General features: G+C 41.3%; 1 protein-coding gene and 1 pseudogene across 1 annotated transcript; both read right to left on the bottom strand.

Annotated features, from left to right (window-relative positions):
- Positions 1–510: 510 nt before the first annotated feature.
- Positions 511–13,367, bottom strand: LOC135545005 (Bardet-Biedl syndrome 7 protein homolog; annotated as a pseudogene).
- Positions 13,368–13,689: 322 nt separating this feature from the next.
- On the bottom strand, positions 13,690–20,724 carry LOC135546022 (transmembrane protein 33-like). The gene is made up of 8 exons (XM_064974081.1): positions 20,614–20,724; positions 19,871–19,942; positions 16,669–16,763; positions 16,090–16,277; positions 15,646–15,713; positions 15,269–15,402; positions 14,998–15,081; positions 13,690–14,866 (listed from the first exon to the last, which is right to left on the bottom strand). The coding sequence occupies exons 2-8, from the start codon at positions 19,919–19,921 to the stop codon at positions 14,737–14,739; spliced, it is 750 nt and encodes a 249-aa protein (XP_064830153.1). The 5' UTR covers positions 19,922–19,942; positions 20,614–20,724; the 3' UTR covers positions 13,690–14,736.
- Positions 20,725–20,935: the final 211 nt, after the last annotated feature.

Here is a 20,935-nt window from a genome sequence, read left to right as displayed (position 1 = left end):
CGCTTTTAGCAAACACAAAAACCAATACCAAGACCCAAAACTCGCAACACATATGGGGAGAAAATATTCTCTGCTCACTAACAGACACCTAGGTCGGAGGCGAATCTCTGAGCCTTTGTGTGCTTGTATATTGCGTGAAACGTTCTTCCTTCAGGTGAGCTGAAGAGCAAACATTTTTGAAAATGGATGACAGGCCCGGTATTATAGCCAGTAAGGCAGGGCTTCGGAGGGCAGGCTTGGCATTCGTTGGACGTTATTTTAGTTTCCTTCAGGTGAATAGGATTGGGCGTTGACTCCCCATAGTATGTTATACGGAGTGACCGACTAAAATGGAACCTAACATTACAATCCATTACATAAAAATCCACAAGTCGTCACAGCCGTATCAATAGCAGATCTCTCTCATGCAAAGAAATGTTCAAACCTCCCTTTCGGGTTCAATACACAACATAAAAAATACAAAGTTGAGGCAATGTCTTTCACCTGTAGCAGCAGATTGCCAATGGCCGTCTACACTTCCAGGGTGAGGCTGTAGCTGGCGTCACCTGACACAGGCTGAACTTGTCGTTGACGCTGAACATGTGCATGGCAGAGATGGCCGTACTGGACTTCCAGGGTGAGGCTGTAGCTGGCGTCATCCTGACACAGGGTGAACTTGTCATTGACGCTGAACATGTGCATGGCAGAGATGACCGTCTGCACTTCCAGGGTGAGGCTGTAGCTGGCGTCATCCTGACACAGGGTGAACTTGTCGTTGACGCTGAACATGTGCATGGCAGAGATGACCTTCTGCACTTCCAGGGTGAGGCTGTAGCTGGCGTCATCCTGACACAGGGTGAACTTGTCGTTGACGCTGAACATGTGCATGGCAGAGATGACCGTCTGCACTTCCAGGGTGAGGCTGTAGCTGGCGTCATCCTGACACAGGGTGAACTTGTCGTTGACGCTGAACATGTGCATGGCAGAGATGGCCGTACTGGACTTCCAGGGTGAGGCTGTAGCTGGCGTCATCCTGACACAGGGTGAACTTGTCGTTGACGCTGAACATGTGCATGGCAGAGATGGCCGTACTGGACTGGGAGGTCCGCTGGTACTTCACACTGCACTGAAGGACCTTCATCTGCAGTTGGTCTAGCTCTGCCCTGAGGGTGACATGTGCTGTGTGTTCATACTGGGAAAAATAGCAACAACAACAACAGACAGTAGGCAGGTTTCTATTGACCAAGGTTATTTGACAAAAGCAATGTTACAACAAAAAAACATTGTAACTTGTGATGGAAACGGCAGGTATAGGAGACAATTTCTAAAGATCAACTACATTTTTATCCTTTTGACGGGTGGATTTGTCTTTTGTCTAACATTCTTTATTGCGACAAATGATGTTGGAAACTGTTTTTTGAATAAATTATGATTGCCGAATACTTTTGAAGGTCCGCAGGGCATGTGAATTCATGAATAACTATAAGGTTTTAATGTCTATGGCTCCACATTGAATTCTAAATGCCTACTGATTGCAAGTATATTTTTTTAACTATAAAAACAATGTTTCTTTGCAGGACAAGGATTGTCCTGAGATTCAAGAATGCTTGAACTGCTTCGCCTTATTCTTCTGATTGGCTGGCAAGTTTCACCATCCAATTATTTTAGATCGACAGAAGTGCAAGTTTCACCATGGTGTGGCCCATGGCAATACGTTGGCACACGAGAATTATTGCGTTCTATCCATGCTGGCTTTCGCAGGCTAACTGAGACATGAAACAGATAGGTGGGCAGGCATACAGGCTGTCACCAATTTATTAATGTACCAATTTGCCCAAATGGGTGATGGAAACACTTCAACCACTAATGTTTTATTCAACACTGTAGATTTTTGCAGAATTGCTTTTTTTGTGTGACGTCATTACGTACAGCGTTTTTTTTATCGACATAAACGCACTCTATGACGGTGCCACGTTGAAGGTCACAGAGTTCTTCATTACGGGCCATTCTACTGCCTATGTTTGTCTATGGAGATTCCATGTCTGTGTTCTCGATTTTATACACCTGTCAGCAACGGGTGTGCCTGAAATCCAGTCATTTGAAGGGGTGTCCACATACTTTTATGTATATATAGCGTAGCTACTATCTGTCCTCATAATGAAGTTAGCTACTGTACCTCTAATGTTTGCAAAATACAGGACTCCTATCTTTGTTTTGTGCTAAACTACCACTTTGGCTGTTGAATTAGCCTTGCCAAGACTAAGTTTTGCTTACAAAGTTCCATTGATATCTTTTGGCAAATGCAGGTTTGCAACTGTCCACAAGTGTACCTGAGAGCTGACACTTTGTTCTGGGTACCCCAACCTCATTTTGACTTCATCTCCAGGGCCTACCTCTGCCTGCTAGGGCTCTGTAGTTAGCCCTGTCACCCACCCTGGACACATACATATTGTTATTTCAAGACGCTCCCAACATTGACATCACTTGTTTTTCTCTCTAGTGGTTATTATTTTTGTACAGCTGGTACACAAAACCCTCTCTTTTCTTTCGTTGATAGCACACCTGTATACAGTGGGACAAAAAAGTATTTAGTCAGCCACCAATTGTGCAAGTTCTCCCACTTAAAAAGATGAGAGAGGCCTGTAATTTTCATCATAGGTACACTTCAACTATGACAGACAAAATGAGAAAAAAATCCAGAAAATCACATTGTAGGATTTTTAATGAATTTATTTGCAAATTATGGTGGAAAATAACTATTTGGTCAATAACAAAAGTTTATCTCAATACTTTGTTATATACCCTTTGTTGGCAATGACAGAGGTCAAACGTTTTCTGTAAGTTTTACAAGATTTTCACACACTGTTGCTGGTATTTTGGCCCATTCCTCCATGCAGATCTCCTCTAGAGCAGTGATGTTTTGGGGCTGTTGCTGGGCAACACAGACTTTCAACTCCCTTTTCTATGGGGTTGAGATCTGGAGACTGGCTAGGCCACTCCAGGACCTTGAAATGCTTCTTACGAAGCCACTCCTTCGTTGCCCTGGCGTTGTGTTTGGGATCATTGTCATGCTGAAACACCCAGCCACGTTTCATCTTCAATGCCCTTGCTGATGGAAGGAGGTTTTCACTCAAAATCTCATGATACATGGCCCCATTCATTCTTTCCTTTACACGGATCAGTCGTCCTGGTCCCTTTGCAGAAAAACAGCCCCAAAGCATGATGTTTCCACCCCAATGCTTCACAGTAGGTATGGCATTCTTTGGATGCAACTCAGCATTCTTTGTCCTAAGTTCTATTTTGGTTTCATCTGACCATTTGACATTCTCCCAATCTTCTTCTGGATCATCCAAATGCTCTCTAGCAAACTTCAGATGGGCCTGGACATGTACTGGCTTAAGCAGGGGGACACGTCTGGCACTGCAGGATTTGAGTCCCTGGCGGCGTAGTGTGTTACTGATGGTAGGCTTTGTTACTTTGGTCCCAGCTCTGCAGGTCATTTACAAGGTCCCCCTGTGTGGTTCTGGGATCACCATTCTTGTGATCATTTTGACCCCACGGGGTGAGATCTTGCGTGGAGCCCCAGATCGAGGGAGATTATCAGTGGTCTTGTATGTCTTTCATTTCCTAATAATTGCTCCCACAGTTGATTTTTTCAAACCAAGCTGCTTACCTATTGCAGATTCAGTCTTCCCAGCCTGGTGCAGGTCTACAATTTTGTTGCTGGTGTCCTTTGACAGCTCTTTGGTCTTGGCCATAGTGGAGTTTGGAGTGTGAGTGTTTGAGGTTGTGGACAGGTGTCTTTTATACTGATAACAAGTTCAAACAGGTGCCATTAATACAGGTAACGAGTGGAGGACAGAGGAGCCTCTTAAAGAAGAAGTTACAGGTCTGTGAGAGCCGGAAATCTTGCTTGTTTGTAGGTGACCAAATACTTATTTTCCACCATAATTTGCAAATAAATTCATAAAAAATCCTACAATGTGATTTTCTGGATCTTTCACATTTTCTCTGTCATAGTTGAAGTGTACCTATGATGAAAATTACAGGCCTCTCTCATCTTTTTAAGTGGGAGAACTTGCACAATTGGTGGCTGACTAAATACTTTTTGCCCCACTGTATATGAATGAATGATAACCAACATGGTAAATCAATGTCAATAACATTATTTTAACATAAGATGACAACACGTGTGCTAATTGCATTTAAGTGCATAGATACTCTTCAGTCTCTGGCAAATAAAACATACACTAAGTAGTAAGGCTTCTTTAACAGTCTCGTACCTCCTTTCGTTTTGTCATTATCAATCTCCCATTTAGAAGAGGAATAGGAATCAGTTATCCTAATCAGTCCCAGTTTGCTATCCACAGTTCCATAGAGAATGTCTTCACCACTAGTTCCTAAAGCAGATGGGAGTGGTAAAAGTTGACCAGTTTGATATACAGTGCCTTCAGAAAGTATTTACACCACTTGACTTTTTGCACATTTTGTTGTGTTACAAGGTGGGATTAATCTCAGTGGTGTAAAGTACTTAAAATATTTGTACTTAAAGTACTACTTAAATAGTCTTTTTGGGGTATCTGTACTTTACTATTTATATTTTTGACAACTTTTACTTTACTACATTCCTAAAGAAAATATTGTACTTTTTACTCCATGCATTTTCCAAAACAAACAAAAGTACATTTTGAATGCTTAGCAGGGCAGAAAAATAGTCAAATTCACACACTTATCAAGAGAACACGTGGTCATCCCTACTGCCTCTGGTCTGGTGGACTCACTAAACACAAAAGCATAATTTGTAAATAATGTCTGAGTGTTGGAGTGTGTCCCTGGTTATGCGTATATTTTAAAAACAAGAAAATGGTGCCATCTGCTTTGCTTAATATGAAGAATTTTAAATGATTTATTCTTCTTCTTTTGATACTTAATTATATGTAAAAACCAAATACTTTTTGACGATTACTATTGTATTATTTTACTGGCTGACATTCACTTTTACTTGAGTAACTTTCTATTAAGGTATCTGTACTTTTACTCAAGTATGAAAATCGGGTACTTTTCCCACCACTGATTAAAATGGATTTAATTGTCTTTTTTTCCATCAACGATCTACACAAAATACTCTAAGGGTGGGTGGCACCAACATGGTTTAAATTCATCTAGGATTATAATTAAATAGAGATGTGTTGCACCATTTTATTGTAAATCTGGATCAGTAAATGTATCATTAACGGTTTTAAACAATGATTAGTGACATGTTACACCAATATGAGGTAAGTAGCTATCCTACTTGACAAATGAGGCCACAAAGTTGCTGTTTCTTGATAAAATAATACAAATGTAAAGTTAGAACTACTGCAACTCCATCGTGAACGATACTAGACAGATATATAATTCGTTATCAAACGTTAGCTACTGTACAGTCATGGCCAAAAGTTTTGAGAATGACACAAATATTAATTTTCACAAAGTCTGCTGCCTCAGTTTGTATGATGGCAATTTGCATATACTCTAGAATGTTATGAAGAGTGATCAGATGAATTGTAATTAATTACAAAGTCCCTCTTTGCTATTCAAATGAACTGAATCCCCCAAAAACATTTCCACTGCATGTCAGCCCTGCCACAAAAGGACCAGCTGACATCATGTCAGTGATTCTCTCGTTAACACAGGTGTGAGTGTTGACGAGGACAAGGCTGGAGATCACTCTGTCATGCTAATTGAGTTTGAATAACAGACTGGAAGCTTCAAAAGGAGGGTGGTGCTTGGAATCATTGTTCTTCCTCTGTCAATCATGGTTAACTACAAGGAAACACGTGCCGTCATCATTGCTTTGCACAAAAAGGGCTTCACAGGCAAGGATATTGCTGCCAGTAAGATTGCACCTAAATCAACCATTTATCGGATCATCGTGAACTTCAAGGAGAGCGGTTCAATTGTTGTGAAGAAGGCTTCAGGGCGCCCAAGAAAGTCCAGCAAGCGCCAGGACCATCTCCTAAACTTGATTCAGCTGCCGGATGGGGGCACCACCAGTACAGAGCTTGCTCAGGAATGGCAGCAGGCAGGTGTGTGTGCATCTGCACGCACCGTGAGGCAAAGACTTTTGGAGGATGGCCTGGTGTCAACGAGGGCAGGAAAGAAGCCCCTTCTCTCCAGGAAAAACATCAGGGACAGACTGATATTCTGCAAAAGGTACAAGGATTGGACTGCTGAGGACTGGGGTAAAGTCATTTTCTCTGATGAATCCCCTTTCCGATTGTTTGGGGCATTCAGAAAAAAGCTTGTCCAGAGAAGATAAGGTGAGTGCTACCATCAGTCCTGTGTCATGCCAATAGTAAAGCATCCTGAGACCATTCATGTGTGGGGTTGCTTCTCAGCCAAGGGAGTGGGCTCACTCACAATTCTGCCTTAGAACACAGCCATGAATAAAGAATGGTACCAACATGTCCTCACAACTTTTCCCAACCATCCAGGAACAGTTTGGTGACGAACAATAATATGTGTCTTTCTCAAAACTTTTGGCCACGACTGTAGATAACTAGTTTATAAACATAGCTAGTTAGCATAAAATGTCATGTATTATTGTCATTACTTATTTAGGCATGTATTATTTGTCAGCTAGCCACTTTGACACGTCATGTCACGACTCCCACCGAAGGTGGCTGTCGCCGGTCAACTAGCTGCCACCGATCCCTTTTTCGTTTTCTGTTTGTTTAGTCTTATTAGGCCCAATTCAATTGTTGTAGCTGACACACTGTGCCATGGAGAAACAGCAGTGCCTGGATTTTGCATGCCAGCAGCAAAAACACCGGACAGGCCAAACAAAAAGCCCCTGAGCTGACATGAACCAAGCTCATATTGATGTTTTGTAGCTGGAGAGAGAGAATTCTACTGCAGATTGAGGTCCTGAATTTACAAAAAGAGCTATTGCAAATTCAGAAGCCCCTTCAGGGAAACAAATGCCCACTGTGTAAACAATATTTTATTTATTTAAGGAATTATTTATTTAAAAAATTATTTAGTAAAACAATGCTTTCCCAAGCGATTTTGTCACACCCTGACCATAGTTTCCTTTGTATGTTTCTATGTTTTGTTTAGTCAGGGTGTGATCTGAGCGGGCATTCTATGTTACATGTCTACTTTGTCTATTTCTATGTTTGGCCTGATATGGTTCTCAATCAGAGGCAGGTGTTAGTCATTGTCTCTGATTGGGAACCATATTTAGGTAGCCTGTTTGTTGTTGGGGGTGATTGTATCAGATAGGGCTGGTTTGGTTTGTCCACATTTCTTGTTTTGTTAGTCTAGTCATGTATAGTTTTGTTATTAAAGTACCATGAATAATAACCACGCTGCGTTTTGGTCCGCCTCTCCTTTGACTCAAGAAAACCGTTACAGATTTGGTATCCTCCAGTCTTGTCTCCACTCTTGTGTTCTGGTACTTCCAGTTCCACCCTGTATGGTATTGAGAATAACAAAGTCTAAATTATACATTTTAATACAGATAGCCTAATGAGGAATTGTACGTGTTGATCAAAATATATTGCTTTTTACATGTTACCAATGTTACATTTTACACACCTTAGGCTGCTAAATGGTTCTCAATCAAGGTTCTCACAGCATTCCCATTTGCATTGGCAGCATGTTGCACCTGGCCATCTTCATTGTTCTCAGGTAGGTCCTCCTGTACCTTGTCTCTTGCCTAAGTTACACAGAACTGCCACTGCAATGATGATTGTCAGTGTAGTGTCCATCTTCGTGCGGAGCCCCTCCTTTAGGCAGGGGAATATTTTTTTCCCCCCACACTTAACAGAATATGAGTGTCACGACTTCCGCCAAAGTTGGTACCTCTTTGTTCGGGCGGTCGTCGTCACCGGCTTTCTAGCCGACACCGATCTACGTTTCTTTTTCCATTTGTTTTATTTTGATTGTACATACCTGGTTCCCATTACGTTAAATTTATTCCCTATTTAACCCTCTAGTTCCCATATGGTTTTCTGCGTGTGTTCTTTGTTTAGTGTTCAAGGCTTCTGTGAGCTGGTGTGTTTTCCCTGCGTGTCACGTTCTGACCTTAGTTCCTTTTATGTCTTTGTTTTAGTTTGGTCAGGGCGTGAGTTGGGGTGGGTGGTGTATGTGTTTTTTTCTGTGTTTGTGTTTGGCCTGGTATGTTTCTCAATCAGAGGCAGGTGTCGTTTGTTGTCTCTGATTGAGAATCATACTTAGGTAGCCTTTTCCCACCTGTTTTGTGGGTGATCATTTTCTATTTAGTTTTTTCTGCACCTTACAGGACTGTTTCGGTTTTTTCACATTGTTGTCTGTATGTCAGTGTTCCACGTACCACGCTGCACATTGGTCCGAAATGTCATACTCCTCGTCAGAGGAGGATGAAGAATTCCGTTACACTGCGTTGACATGTTTCTTTTCGAGTAAAGTACGTCTTTCACTCAGTTCTATGTCCTGCGCCTGACTCCGTCCTAACCGCTGCCCATTGACACTTGACAATGAGAGGTGTTGTATTCTCTCAAGGTTTCTGGGGGTTTAAAAGGGGAATTATAAGGTACCCAGGACAGGCATATCCATTGTCACCTAGTAGGTGGCCTTCATATGCCCCTTTCCAGCATTGCACCCAGATGACTATTGTCAAAGACTTTGCTGTCATGGATGGATCCTGGCCATCTAGCTACGATGTTGGTGAGCTGACCTTTGTCATCACAGACAGCTTGCACGTTGATGGAGCAGTAACCTTTCCAATTATGGAATAGTTCTCCATTCTCACCACCAGGGTTGGGAATAGGAATGTGTGTACAGTCTATTGCTCCTAGTACACCTGGGAATTTCCTCCGTAGGATTGAACATTATGTACTGATTCTTCAGACAGGCAATAGCACTGGACACTCGGACTACAATCCTGCAGACAGTTGACTTGTGGAGTCTAAACATCTGGAAACATCCAGTTGCGTAGAACCGGACCAGCAGCTGAAGTAGTTGGGGTACAGCCACATTCCTATCACTCCCATGCTTAATGGTTGGTGCAACCTTTCTTTCCAGTTGCATTACAGAGTATTTGGAGAAGTGGTATCTTATCATTATCAAAAACTCAACAGGATTCAACCTGTCTCTAATTATTCTCTGAGGAACTCTGTCATTTTGGTCTCTACACGGTAGATATGCTGCCATTTGATCAGTTAAGCCACCAAGTGGTAGTTTTGAATTAACTTCCAATCTAAGTTTGTATTGCTTATTTTTTTAATTATTGATTAACAGGATTAAAATTAACCTAGGTTTAAAGTGAAACTAGGTTAAACATTTGGTGAAACAAGATTAATAGATAAACCTTGATTTAACCCAGTTTAAGAGGTAATCCATGTTGGTGCAACCCACCCTAACATTTTGTAATGAAAACTAAAATACTATCTAGATTAAGTGTTCAACCCCCTGAGTCAAAACATGTTAAAATCACTTTTGGCAGCTGAGCCCAGGCGTGTCCCATTTTGCTGACGACCCTCCCAGCTCCGCCCACCGACATCCTATTAAGGAAAACGAGAGAAAGGATTCAGCAGACAGTGGGAGGGTCATCACACCATACATTCTCAAGCCGATAAGTCAAAACTGTAACTCGGCCACTCAGCAACATTCTGTATTGTCTTGGGAAGCTCCAGTGCATATTTGGCCTTGTTTTAGGTTATTGTTCTGCTGAAAGGTAAATTTGTCTCCCAGTGTCTGCTGGAAAGAGGACTAAACTAGCTTTTCCTCTTTGAGTTTTCCTGTGCTAAGCACTATTCCGTTTAATTTTATCCTAAAAAACTCCCTGGTCCTTGCCGATGACAAGCTTAACCATAACATCATGAAACCGCCACCATGCTTGAAAACATGACGAGTGGTACTCAGTGATGTGTTGTTGGATTTGCCCCAAACATAACACTTTGTATTTAAGACATCAAGTTAATTTCTTTGACATGTTTTTTGCTGTTTTACTTTTATTTGCTTTATTGCAAACAGGATGCATGTTTTGGAATATTTTTATTCTGTACAGGCTTCCTTCTCACTGTCATTTAGGTTAGTATTGTGCAGTAACTACAATGCTGTTGATGTATTTTCAGTTATCGCAGCCATTAAACTCTAACTGTTTTAATCACTTTTGGCCTCATGGTGACATCCCTGAGCCGTTTCCCTCCTCTCCGGCATCTGAGTTAGGAAGGACGCCTGTATCTCTATAGAGACTGGGTGTATTGATACACCATCCAAAGTGTAATTAACTTCTCCATGTCTGCTTTTTAAATGTTTTACCAATAGGTGCCCTACTTTGCAAAGCATTGGAAAACCTCCCTGGTCTTTGTGGTTGAATCTGTGTTTGAAATTCATTACTCGACTGAGGGACCTTACAATTATCTATGTGTGGGGTACAGAGATGAGGTAGTCATTCAAAAATCATGTTAAACACTATTGCACACAACGTGAGTCCATTTAACTTATTGCTTGACTCGTTAAGCACATTTTTAATCATGAACTTATTTAGGCTTGCCATAACAAAGGGGTTGAATACTTATTGACTCAAGACATTTTAGCTTTTCATTTCTAAAACAGAATTCCCCTGTGACATTATGGGGTTTTGTGTGTAAGCCAGTGACAAAACAATCTAAATGTAATGAATTTTAAATTCAGGCTGTAACCAACAAAATGTGGAAAATTCAAGGGGTGTGAATACTTTCTGAAGGCACTGTAAGTACAGGGATGTGTGAAATTGACATTTGGGGCCACCCATATGCAAAAAGTAGTGGCCCCAGCCGACTTGTAAGTCGCTTTGGACAAAAGCGTCTGCTAAATGGGATATATATTTGAGTTCAGTATAAGAGTTTTGTACTTGCCTCCATCTCTATTGTACAGCTCCAAAACTGAGGACCAGGGACTTCAATATCATACAATAGCTCAGATCCCTATGGGCAAGAAACGACAAACTCTTTGAAGTACTCATTTCCATTCACCCATTAGAAAACAAGCATTGGATTGTATGGAAATGGGATTAAATGATAGACCGTGTGGTTAAAATCTTTACCTGCAACACTCTGAGAACTGTCTTGACATGCCAACACATGGACAATGTAGCCCAAGTTGTCAGCAGACAAACACACAGTCATTGATTTTGTCTCCGGACAGGTAGTAGTCTTGGTCCTTGCATTCACAGTAGTGGTTGTAGATGTAACTCACACATACAAAAAGGTCTGCGTCTGAAACGTGCCTGCAAAACACATTGTAGGAATTAAAAAAACACCCACAGTTCCCCTTTATTTATACACCAATTAAAAAATGTTCCAAGTCTCTTTCACAATAAAAGGTAGCCTTATACTCCCAAGTCCCGTTCATCACTGTTAACGAACATATGTAGAGGGCCTGGAACCGAGGCAAGGTAACTTCTGTCAAATCGAAAAGTTTTTAAAAATTACATGGCATTAATGCTTTCTGTAAGGTTGGCCTCAAAGAACAGGAACTGTTTGACTTTATTGGTGTATCCCTTCACTTCTGAGCCAGCACACACAAAGTTCTTCTGCGGGGTTTCAAGAGCCTCAAGTTCCAGCCTGGTTATCTTCTGCCCTGGCAATGTCTTGGACACAGGCTGGAAAAGATAACCACAATCAACATTCATAGATTGAAACCTTATTTATTTATTACACAATGGAAACGTGTATTTTTGAGGACATGGTACCCATCCCATCGAACAGCACAGGGTCAGCTGCAGAGCAGTTTCTCTGGAGCAGGTTAGGCTAAGTGCCTTGTACAGGAGGACAACGGCAGTAGGCATTCATATGAAGCCCCTGAGAAGTGGTTGTATTCTGCTAGCCTCTGTGCCAGTCTGGTTCTGCTTTAGCCAACAATGATGAATGAGTTGGCTAAAAACAGACAGGCGCCCAGGCTAGTATTTCAATGAGGTTGAATATGTAAGACCCCATACATACCACAGCTTCTCCTTTTTCCATCCCAAAACAAGTTCTCACACCATCATGATCAGCAACCGGTAACACGCTAAATTAAATTTGTAACTGAATACTTGGGGCATTGTTCAGAGACAGATTTCAAAAGCATATTCCAAACCAACGACAAGGTATGTTTCTGGGTCACCTCTAATAATGCACATTAACGTTACAGTACCATTTGGGAGCCTGTTGGTTTTCTGAGAAATCACACCAAGCTGTGACGATGAATGTTACAGCCAGTGTAAATCAGCATCACAATTAATCGACAGTTACTAAAGACTAAATTGGCACAGTAAAAACAAAATCTGTCATTTTTCCACTCAGGCTACTATTTACCTAGCCATAACATCAGTGACGTGTTCCTGGGATCAAAATGTTGGAAAAAAAGCTATCCAGCCAAATGATCTAACGTTAGATGGTGTGATAACGTTGGGATTCCGAGTGGCGCAGTGGTCTAAGGCACTGCATTTCAATGCAAGAGGCATCCAGGTTGTATCACATCCGGCCGTGAATGGGCGTACCATAAAGTGGCGCACAGTTGGCCCAGCGTCGACCGTCATTGTAAATAAGAATGTTTTTCACTGACTTACCTGGTTAAATGAAAAACGTAAAAAATACTGTAGGCAACTCTGCAGATAATCAACTCGATTGAGGCTGATCTCCATGATGTTCTCTTGGCTTGGAGTGAAATTTAATTGATTAGCTACTGTAGCTAACTCAATTATCCAAAGAAACTGGGTTTCTGTCCAGAAGCGTAAAGAAGCTATTTCCAACCGGGTGACATGCATCTAAATCAACGTTAGCTGGCTAGCTAACATCCGAAATTAGCAAAAAATATTTTGTCAGAATGGGATTATCAAAAACAGTACAACTCTGTGGGATTATTCTGTAGTAGGGATTTGCTGGCCTATGGTGCGTTCGTAAATTCACTCTGGTTATCTACTCCGATTTCAGAGCGCTCTCGTTTGAGTGCAGAATCTACGAACGCTCAACACCCAAATGTGGCGGGTGTCAGTAAACGTTGGCAAAAAAACGTTATGAAATTGTTGCCAGCAACAGTTAGTGGGGTGTTCTATGTGTGACATGAAGTAGCTGGCCAACGTTAGCCAGTTAGCTTGGGTGCCGTTGTGAGGTCAGTATGCCCCATAGTCAGAACGCTCGGATCAACCCTACTTCTCGGCCAGAACGTCCAGTTTACGAACGGACAATCTGACAACGCTCTAAATTTACGAACACACCCCTAGTTGGCTAAATTAGCTCGTTTGCGTTACTCGAAATCCACGTGACACACACGGACCAGTATCATTAATATATTCCATATAGCGGACACATCGTTGTTCAAATAAGCTAGTTTATCGACATAGTAGCAAATTCACGTTGTCGAGCTGGAATATGATTGAGCACACTGGACCCGTTACCATGGACAACGATGTCGTTTGAAGAAGCTTCAAGATTATTGGGTGATGGTGAGATTAAACCTAGATTCCGATTGGTTTAGCGTGGTCCAGTGTCTTCCTCGATAGTAGCTACGTTAACGTCGTAATAATTCCATGCGGAAGCGGTCTAAAATAAACATTCATGGGACCAACGCCGTTGGCTCCCGGATAGCGCTGATCAAACACTGACAAAAACCAGGCAGACCTTAAAATCCCTGACGCCCCCCCCCCCCAAAAAAAAAAGAGTACGAATTGATACAAATCATATTTATATTAGTCAATATTACAAACGTCATTCAACAAGGTCATTTCTTTAATATTTTATTGATTTAAAATGGATGAATTTATTCCAGATCTACACAAACGGTTTCTCTACATGTAAATAATAAATACATTTAACATGGCAATGTGGGCATGCAGTGAACTGTAAAACTAGGGGTATTAGCCACGAATCAGTTGAATTGAAGACATTTTTAAATTAGAAAACCTATTCAAAATGCAACTATACACTTGCATTTGAAGCCAGCCTAGTCCTTCCCATTTACTGCATACCATGTGCAGACTGAGGAACTGCTGTTATAGTGAAACCGTTTAATTTTTTAGCATAAATCCTTTGACTGCATGTCCTTGTACCATTCAAGTCTTCAGAAGTACAGCAGGTATTCCCCTCGCTCTTTTCAGTGCCATGTAACACACCAAGTAGTGAGTTACATGCCATAGATCACATTTGAATTTCAAAGAGAAAAATATATGTTAAGACAATCATAACAACCGATGCTTTCCATGTAAGAAAAAACATGTATAAAATGGAATTGGTGGATGTAGAAATTGCAGAGCAACTGACATCTCATTGCCTTCGAAAAACAATATGATTAATAAAAAAAGAATTACAACTATGAATATTAGTACAATTTAAATTAAATATCTAATCTCAGAAGTTAATATTTTTTTGCAAGAGAAGAACAAGAATTTTCCATAAATAAATAAATCATACAGGACAGACCAAAGACAATTACCATCATAAGGTCAAATCCTTAGAAGAAGTAGAACACATCAGATAGTCAGCTGGTGTTCTTCCCAAAGAGAGAGAAAGGGGGGTGGAGGAGGGTGAGTGTGTCCAGCTACTCCATAAAGCCATTTAAAAAACAAATATCGGGGGATTTTCAGTGCATCGCAGGCTGAGCCTAAGCCTCCGCTCTAGCAAATGAACAGAGCAGCAGGAACACAGACCTGACATGTAACATTCAAATGTATTTTACTCTGTTGTTGCTCGTCGGTCCCTTTCGAGTTGACATGTCGCCACACCCCTTACAGTACAAACTGTGGTTGTGGGGGGGGGGCAGGAAGTGAGGTCACACCCCGGTGGGGGCCAGGCGACTCATAAAGGCGATACTGTTGAGGCACATCTTTCTGAAGAAGGCTGGGCAGGCGGGCTTCATGATGAAATGCTCCAGCAGAATTCGCAGCTCTGAGAATAGGGTGCTGGGAAGGGTGGACAGGGAGATGAAGGGAAATTATGGTTTGAGAAATGCAATTTGACATATTTACTTATTGTACAATTATCCAACATATTGAAATTACTACACCTACTGAAGTCAATTGAGCCTACTTACCGGCAATATGGGTTTCTCCTTGAGGTGTAGCGGAGAGTTAGAAACCTGTAGTAAATGAAAGGCTGCAGCAAGCTTCCCTGGCCACTGTTAACATAACAAAAACCACGAGTCAATCAAGTGACTGGGTGGGGGCAGATGGACGGACAATCAATTAATTCTTATCTCAGTGCATACTGGTATTGCAAGACAGACAAAAAAGGGAAAAAAGCTCTGATTTCAGTCTAAGGTACCATTAAAATGTGCAGAGAAATGTACCAAGAAATAGACATACCTGAATAGCATGAATACGGTGGCTGGCATGAGGAAGATCTCGTTGCAGGCGATGAACTTCAGGATGTTCTGCTGGTTGGCTGTGAGCTTGTTGAGGAAGTTCCTCACAAAGGGCAGGCTATTGGGGCCCATTGCCTACAATGGGAATAATATACATCAGGTTGACCAAATAATGATTAAACTAGCACTTAAAGAGCACCTTACACACTACATTTTCCATTAATTTCCTAAATGAGAAATGCCTAATGAGCATAAAGGTCGTTGTCACCGTCCAAATCACAAAATACCCTTTTTCAAGTGCTGGCTATGCTTTACCCAACTGGCTTTTTATGGCTTCACTAACATTTAAATGTTTTGCAATCAAGAGAGGATACTTACATCAAGAACCTTCTTTGTGTAGGCAGTTGCATGAAGCAACGAGAAGAGGAAGACTGGGAATATGCTCACTATAGACAGCGGTTAAAGGGCAAACAGCAGTTAAGATGAACAACAAAGCAAAACAGACATTAAAGGGCAGTTTCAAAGTGTTTTCAAGCAACGCCTTCTTGTTAATAGGAAAATAGGTTTAGTAGATTTGCATAGCTGAAACAATGACCCCAAGCATTACAAAAACCTTCCTGTATTACCAATTAGCATTCTCCCCAAAACAGTTTGTGGTGATATACCAAGCTCTAGCTTTATCTGAGACCCTTATGACAGAACCACCAAGGCATGGTTACATTAGCCTGACATGACAATGACCCTGGGATTCAGCTATGCAACACAAACAGGTCTGGGACCAGACTATTGTGATAAAGCTTTTACGTATAGTTGAGAGGATACTTGTGATGGGGTTAGAGTTGACCAGGATGAGGGAGTACAGCAGGTAGTGACAACTGTCCTCTTGGAGTGCCTGGGCTAGAAAGGCCCTGCTGAGCTGGAAGTGGGGGAGCCTCTGGTGTAGTCGCAGAGCACTGGTGAGGGCGTTGGCCAGCAGCGCACGCTGGTAGAAATTGGCAGCCGCCTGGGGTCTGGAAAAAGTTGAAAAAAGTTTAAAACAAACAAATGCATTACTTGAGGGAACTCAGACTAGACAAAAAGGTGAAACAATTTGGACGACAATATGCTACGCAATTGAATATGTGGTGGCATCACGTGACCATTCAAGACATTCATTTGATAATGACATCAGCAAAACATTGTTAATTTTGCAGTTCTGCGTCAGCTATTGTTGCTAACATCCCAGTTGTTAATGTTAACAATAACGCAAAACCCAAACTGCACACTACAATAGCTGGTTGATAAATTGAGTCAGGTTAGTTACAACTGGGGTTGGACTGAAAACCTCCTGCAGGATGGTAGCGCTCCAGGAAAAGGGTTGGGGAGCCCTGATAAAGTAAAACATTGAGCATTGACCCTTACCCTAAGAGTGGTAGAATGAACATTACTGAGCAATAGATGGTGAAGAGCCGTGAGAGCCACATTGCCGTCTCTAGTTTGTTAGCCAACATGAATTGCTGTGAAAAAAAAAGAGTACATTCAAGTTCATGAGGTTAGAAGAACTTAAAATATATTTTAAATTCACCTTCCACAAGCCTACATTGTATCATTGAGCACTATCCAAATGATCTGCAATACACCAAAATGTGAGACCCCCAAAAAAGATTTAAAAAATAATGTCTACAAGGACGCAATTACCTTCACAATTGCATTGCACTACAAAGTTGGGTCTGCACACTTCAGCATGTTTTTGTAATACAACTGCACAGGACAGCCAATTAGTAGGGATGATATATCAGTGAACATATCGGAATCGACCGATATTAGCTAATAAAGCCATCATCGGTATCGGCCCGATGTCTAGTTTAACGCCGACATGCATACCTATATGCACGTCACGTAAAATGTTGCGCTACACGTGCAACACAGCATTCCTAACCTGGCCCACAATGACTGCTGTGTGGATCGAGCAGTCAAGTAAAGCAGTCATTTGAAAAAGTAAGAACAACATTTCAGCAAGACAACTCAAAGGCGAAATTCATTAACGCCAAGATAAGGGAGTTCATTGCCCTTGACAATCAACCGTTCTCTGTTGTGAGTGATGTTGGCTTTGCGACTGGTCGAGCACCGGTACACACTACCAAGTGCGTTTTTCAGATGTTACCCTACCGAAGTTGCACAGTAATAGCGGAAATGCTATTAGCTTCCAGACACCATTTGGGTCTTTGCGTGTCAAAAAAGATACATGTCCAATAACACCATTTGACGCGTTAAATAAGCTTTTCATTTGATATATCAAATTACACAGTTCTATTATAGAATGTTGTGTGTCCTGAATTTGCACGTGCAAGCCAAGCGCCACCACTACTATGAGTAGCACAATCAAAGCTGTAAAAAAAAAAGTCTACAAACAAGCAAACACCGGCCACAATCTATGCGTTTATAATACGTATTAGCTAGGTAGCCACTTGTTGTTCGCCTATTGAACTTGAATTTCAGTTCATGAAAATAAATAGCTAGCCAGCTACCCTGTTTCCCGAAGCTAACATTATAAGCATCCAGCTAACTTCTGGCTAGTGAGGCTCGACCGGACCGGGGTATGTGTTGTGAAGCTAGCTACAATAAGGATTTGGCACAAAAGTTTAATTTGCGGTTGGCCTTCAAAAATAAAAGTACCTATTTGAAAGTGATGCAGAAGGTCACAATTGGTGGAATCATGCCATATTTAAACTATATAATGTCAAACAAGGTTGGAATGTGAAGCAATGTAATGGGGTGTCAGTCTACTCTGGGACACCCACAGAACACAACTGAAGAGGTCACGCAAAGATTTGTGTTTTAGCTCTTACCGCGGGACTGGGACTGTGTGAAATCCCCTCCCCAGTCAGCCTACTGTATGTATTGACATTCATATTGCACTGTACAGCTGTACCTAAGGATAGGGGATCAATGAAATGGGCTATCAGTCTACTCAATACCCAATATATTTTTTCCCCCCCAACATCCTCCTCAGAGTTCAGACTCCAAAACATCTACACAGTATTTTTTTTCCCTCAGCAACAGTGTTCAATAGACATAGGTTGTCAATAAATGTGGCTCAATTCACAGTTGTTTCAGAGTCCCACAATAAGAGCTACGGTGCTAATGTTCTCTGGGTGTCACGGAGTAGACTGATACCCCATGTCATTGGTCCACAGGTAAGGCTGTACAGTGAACTAAGTATGCCCACAATGCAATTCTTATGTATAATACATCCAGTGTGTTTTCAACAGACTGGTCAAATTAACAAATTGTCTTTCTGATTTTATATAACATTCCAACCTCGTTTAGCATGATCTGTTCAATTATGGCACAATTCTACTATTTGTATTCATTTGCATCATTGTCAATTACATACTTTTGTTTTGAAGGCTAACAGCAAGGTCCACTATTGTGGCTAATCCTTATTGTGGCTAGCTTCACATATGGGTCCGACAACCATTAATCACATAAGAACTGTCTTATAAATTAGGGTTATTTTAGATAATGACACCAAGCTATATAGTTAGCTAGATAACTATATAGCTACTGAAACAGATGTAATTTTGCTATGTTTTTGGGGAAGAACATCATTTGCATCCATGAGCTAGCTTGATTGTTTTTTATTAATGACCAGCACTGTAGGTGCACGAGACAACTTTACCAGCATTATAGCATACGTATCAATGAATCATGGTGACATATGAAATACAAGTGATAGTGCAAGAAATGTGTAATTAACTACGTAAAAAAATCATGAATGCGTTAAAATTTTTCCTTTGACATGCAGTCATATTCAGGTCCTGATTGGTCAACAAGCTTATTTGACAAGTCAAATAGTGTTATTTGACATATCTTTGACACGCAAAGACCCAAACGGCATTCCATAGAAATTCTGGTTATGAATGAAAACAAATAAACAACGAAACAGCACAGCAAGTAAGTGAAATAAATCATATTTTAAATTGTGTTTTACTGGTAATTGGGACATGCGTAAATGCCAACAAACAAAAAAACAGTTTTGGTCAGTGTGGAGTGTGTAACCTTTATCTAACTAGGCAAGTCAGTTAAGAACAAATTCTTATTTACAATGACGGCCTACCCCAACCAAACTCGGACGACACTGGGCCAATTGTGTACCGCCCTATGGGACTCCCAATCACAGCCGGATGTGATACAGCCTGGATTCAAACCAGGGACTGTAGTGACGCCTCTTGCACTGAGATGCAGTGCCTTAGACCGTTGCGTCCGTGTGCATTTTAAATGTACTAGAATGCTTAAAGGCTGCAATTTAAAAAATATTGGTATCGTTTTCTTTGGCAAGGAAAATATCAGATATCGGCCAAAAATGTAATATCGGTGCATCACTATCAATTAGTGTAGATAAGTGTCCTTGCGTTGAGTACTTGCACAATGTATAAAATAGGCTTTAAGCTCGGTTTATACTCAACCAAACGTCCGTAACAAAACATCACTGGAGAGTGCGTAAAATTACAACATGCAGCCAAATTTGTGTGAAGTCACAGTGCTCCTACACTAGAGTATACATCCTGCCTAACAAGTACAATCTATGATCTCGATGAAGTAGAAGTGCATGATTACTCACCACTGGCCCTAATTGAGGGGGAGGGGCACTTGTTTGCTCTGTGTCAGCCATCTTTTTGACTCTCGTTTACCCCTGAAGAGAGAAGGAAACAAAGACGCCGTTTAATGAATAACTTCCAGCACCCTGACATAGAAAGCCCACTTGACTGTGAAGAAATGTCGAGAATGAAAATGCTGATCAGTTTAAACACACGTCTATGAGTTGCTTTTGCATATGCCGAGTGCGGACGTTAACATTTTAGCTGGTTGCTTTTGACGTTACCCAACATACTCATCCAGCCAACGTTAGATGACTGTCAATTCGGGCATTAATATCTTTGGTTTAGCTGGAGCAATGTCAGAACATAGCAAAAGTCGCTGTTCAACTAGCTTAGCTAGCTAACTTAGACAGCAATTATTAGCCACACCAACGTGAGACAGACCAGGAAGTGATAACTAGCCAAATGTGTTGGCTTTAATATAATGAATTAATTGAGAGAACGTTATCAAACTGGCTAATCCCGGTAAATAAGTGAGCTAGCCTAATGTAAGCTAGCTAACGCATGACCGCCTTCACACTCTAGAATGTTCGGACGCTTGTTAGCTAGTGCTAGCATCGTTAGCTAGCTCAATTCTGGCTAGACTAGCTACCAAGCATGTAATGTATCGTAAACTATCTTAAATATTCTCTGCGTGGACCGTCTGGCTTCCATGTGGCTAACACGAACAATTCGGGTTAAGCTATATTTTATTTCTGAAAATTACCTGAAACTGTCGAGAACAACGTCAGATGTGCCGTTTCATCAATGACTCTGTTATTTTGTTGGCTAATTTTGCTAAATACTCAGCGATATTCTTATTCGATGGGGTTTTTGTCGGTGGTTGGCAGCCAACGTTATGGTGCATTACCACCACCTACTGTACTGGAGTATGGACCAGAGACGGGGAGAAACTAAATCCCACCTGCCAGCCCCGTTTCCTTTAAAAAAGGTATCAAAATATTTGAGAATATTGTATCTAATGACGTTCTACTCAGTGTACTCTTTAAACTCATTTCCTGTATCCACTTCTCCCTCATACTGGATCT

The sequence above is a fragment of the Oncorhynchus masou genome, chromosome 9 (genome assembly GCF_036934945.1).
Source record: "Oncorhynchus masou masou isolate Uvic2021 chromosome 9, UVic_Omas_1.1, whole genome shotgun sequence".
NCBI classification, from domain to species: domain Eukaryota; kingdom Metazoa; phylum Chordata; class Actinopteri; order Salmoniformes; family Salmonidae; genus Oncorhynchus; species Oncorhynchus masou.
This window is presented reverse-complemented; position numbering and strand designations above follow the sequence as displayed.